Raw genomic sequence first — 2,848 nt, forward strand, 5'->3', positions numbered from 1 at the left:
TCATGTATGTACTATCTGTGCTGGTTGTTGTCTCTTTGAGGCTGTTCTTTGGGTCTCACTCAGCCATGGAAAAGAGCATCCTGGGAATCTCCAGGATGGGGAGAGCCTTAACCAGCCCTTCCACTGGCCTGGCAGGGAAGTCGCACTTCGGAGGACCATTGAGGACCGAGGGGGCCCCACAGCCCCTCACCCTTGTGCGTGTCTATCCCTCTTCTCACAGATTATCGCAATCTCACCTTTGACCCTGACACGGCCAACCATCACTTCTTCCTGTCCCGCCAAAACCAGCGGGTAAAGCATGGCTCCGGGTCCCAGCTCGGCCCCCAGCCGGGGAGGTTTCGGCTCTGGCAGGTGCTGTGTGCCCAGAGCTTTGAAGCGGGAAAGCACTACTGGGAGGTGAAAGTGTCGGGCCATTCAGTGACGCTGGGCATCACCTACCCCCAGCTTGCCCAGGAAGACCTGCCCGGGCATACGGACAACATCGGGAGGAATCGTCATTCCTGGGGGCTCCGCGTGCAGGAGTCGGGCTACCAAGCCTGGCACGACGGGAAGGCCCAGCGACTTCCGGGCACCCCTGCGCACCTTCTGGGAATGGAGTTGGACCTGCCCTTCGGACGTCTCTCCTTTTATAGCCTGGAGCCGAAGGTCCAGCTCCTCCATGTCTTCAATGCCTTCTTTACCCAGCCTGTCTCCCCTGTCTTCTGGCTCTGCGAAGGCAGAACCATCACCCTGTGCCAGGTGCCTGGGGCCAAGCCGTATTTGGGGCCCCCGGGAGAAACGCTTAGTCCCAGAAGAACAGTACCTAATGAAGCTGGGGAGGAGGGGAGCCCAGAAAAATAAATAGTGCCTATGTTAAAGAAACAGCAGGGGCCGCACTTAGGTCCAGCTGGGAAGTCCCCCTCCCACCCCCCAGTTCTTTCTGAGGCCTCAGTTTCCCCGTTTGTGATGCCTGGATGAGTGTTTGTTTCTGCCCCAGGCCTTCCTCTCAGCACATCGACTTCTTGAATACCAGAAAGAACCACAGAGCAGAGAAAAGGCCTCGTCCAAGTTTGGACAGTCTTAGCATGAGAGATGGAGAAATGTTCCAAGCATTTTATTTTCGGTTTGTTCTGTGTTTTGTTTTTTTAACCCTTACTTTCTGGGTTACTTTCTTACATCCTGTGAATTTTATTTTGAAAGCATTTTTCCTAAAAAGCCGAAAGCTTCTAGAATCAATACTGCATATTGGTTCTAAGGCAGAAGAGCAATAAGGGCTAGGCAATGGGGTTAAGTGACTTGCCCAGGGTCGCCCAGCAAGGAAGTGTCTGAGGCTAGATTTGAACCCAGGACTTCCAGGCTTGGCTCTCAATCCACTGAGCTACCCAGTTGCCCCCTCTGCTACTTTGTGTTATAAAAAAGATTGTTATTGGTTTTATGTCTGACCTTCATAGAATGACAGAGATAGGGACAAGAGAAGAATAAAATGGAGGTCGGCAAGGAAACAGACAATCTCATACATTAATCATAGGATTTAAAGCTGGGAGCTCTGGAAACAGCCCTCGAGTTCAAGCCTTTCATTTTATAGAGGAGGAACCTGAGGCACTATGCTACGGAACTGACTTCCTCAGACAAGTCACCCAGTTCCCCTGACTTTTTCTGCCTACTTTCAATTCAGAGCTGTGAAATGGGTACAGGATGGAGAAGGTACCCTTAAGGACCTTCCAAGTGGGTTAAATAATACACATGTACACATACATTATGAATGTTTACAAATGGGCAGTGATGTGGCTCAATGTATAGAGAGCCAGACCTAGAGTTGGGAGGTCCTGGGTTCAGATCTGGCCTCAGATACTTCTTAGCTGTGTAACCCTGGACAATTCACTTAACTCCTATTGCCTAGCCCTTACCACTCTTCTGCCTTGGAGCCAATACTCAGTATTGATTCTAAGATGGAAGGTAAGGGTTTAAAAAAAGAAGAATATTTATACATGGGCTTAGGGGTTGCCTCAGGAGTAGCCTCTAATTTGAGAGTTCAGGGATTAGGTCTTCCAGACCTGGGATTCTTAACCTGAGTGTCTATAAACTTTAAAAATATATATATTTTGATAACTATTTTTAATTGGTTTTTATTATAATCCTGTTAATTTTATTTTGTGCATTTTAAGAAACTATTTTTCCTAAAAGAGGGCCAGACTGCTCAAGGGTTTGTGTCACTAAAAAGGATACAATTCTCTCTACCTAAAGAGAGAGGATGGTGTTCCGAGCATGGGCTCTCTTGGAGAAAAAGAAGAGCAACCACGAGACCTCCTTTAGAGTACTGAACCTTGATCTAATAGGAGGAAGGGATTTGGGGGAAGAAGAAGGAAGTACAGACTTTGGCACCCTGTCTTCTCCTCACTGTTATAGGGAGCTGTTACGACAGGCCAAGTGGGATGGAAAGGGAAGGGTGAAAGAGCAGCTAGGTGTCACAGTGGATAGAGAACCAGGCCTGGAGTCAGGAGGATCTGGATTCAAACCTGACCTCGGACACTTCCTAGCTACTGTAGGATTAGGGAAACTGTAAGATGGCAATGAAGCCTCCTCAGTCCCTGGTCTTTGGAGAAACAGGCAGACTTGACTGGATGGGAGGAGCAGAAGTCTGTGGAGTACTTCTTCACCTCCCCCCTCCCTCTAAACTGTTGGAAATCAGTTTAACTGTCTGGTTAGGGAGGATATACAAGCTTGGCAAATTCTGGGCCAATGGTAAGTGGATAGAGACTAAACCCCTTGTGATGATAACTTTCTTTGTTTGAATTACTCTCTCACAGGATGGAAATATATGAACTTAAAGTCTTCTACAGAATTGACCACAGGCCCCCAGGGCAAAGGC

At 48.4% G+C, this 2,848-nt stretch overlaps 1 protein-coding gene across 1 annotated transcript; it reads left to right on the forward strand.

Moving 5' to 3' along the window:
• Nucleotides 1-220: 220 nt before the first annotated feature.
• LOC123255889 (tripartite motif-containing protein 65-like) lies at nucleotides 221-1,192 on the forward strand (the record flags this gene model as incomplete). Its single annotated transcript, XM_044684609.1, has 1 exon — nucleotides 221-1,192. A coding segment is annotated over one exon (620 nt), but the record flags the coding sequence as incomplete, so codon positions are not given.
• Between the last annotated feature and the right edge of the window lie 1,656 nt (nucleotides 1,193-2,848).

The sequence above is a fragment of the Gracilinanus agilis genome, unplaced genomic scaffold (assembly GCF_016433145.1).
Source record: "Gracilinanus agilis isolate LMUSP501 unplaced genomic scaffold, AgileGrace unplaced_scaffold53754, whole genome shotgun sequence".
In the NCBI taxonomy this organism is placed as follows: domain Eukaryota; kingdom Metazoa; phylum Chordata; class Mammalia; order Didelphimorphia; family Didelphidae; genus Gracilinanus; species Gracilinanus agilis.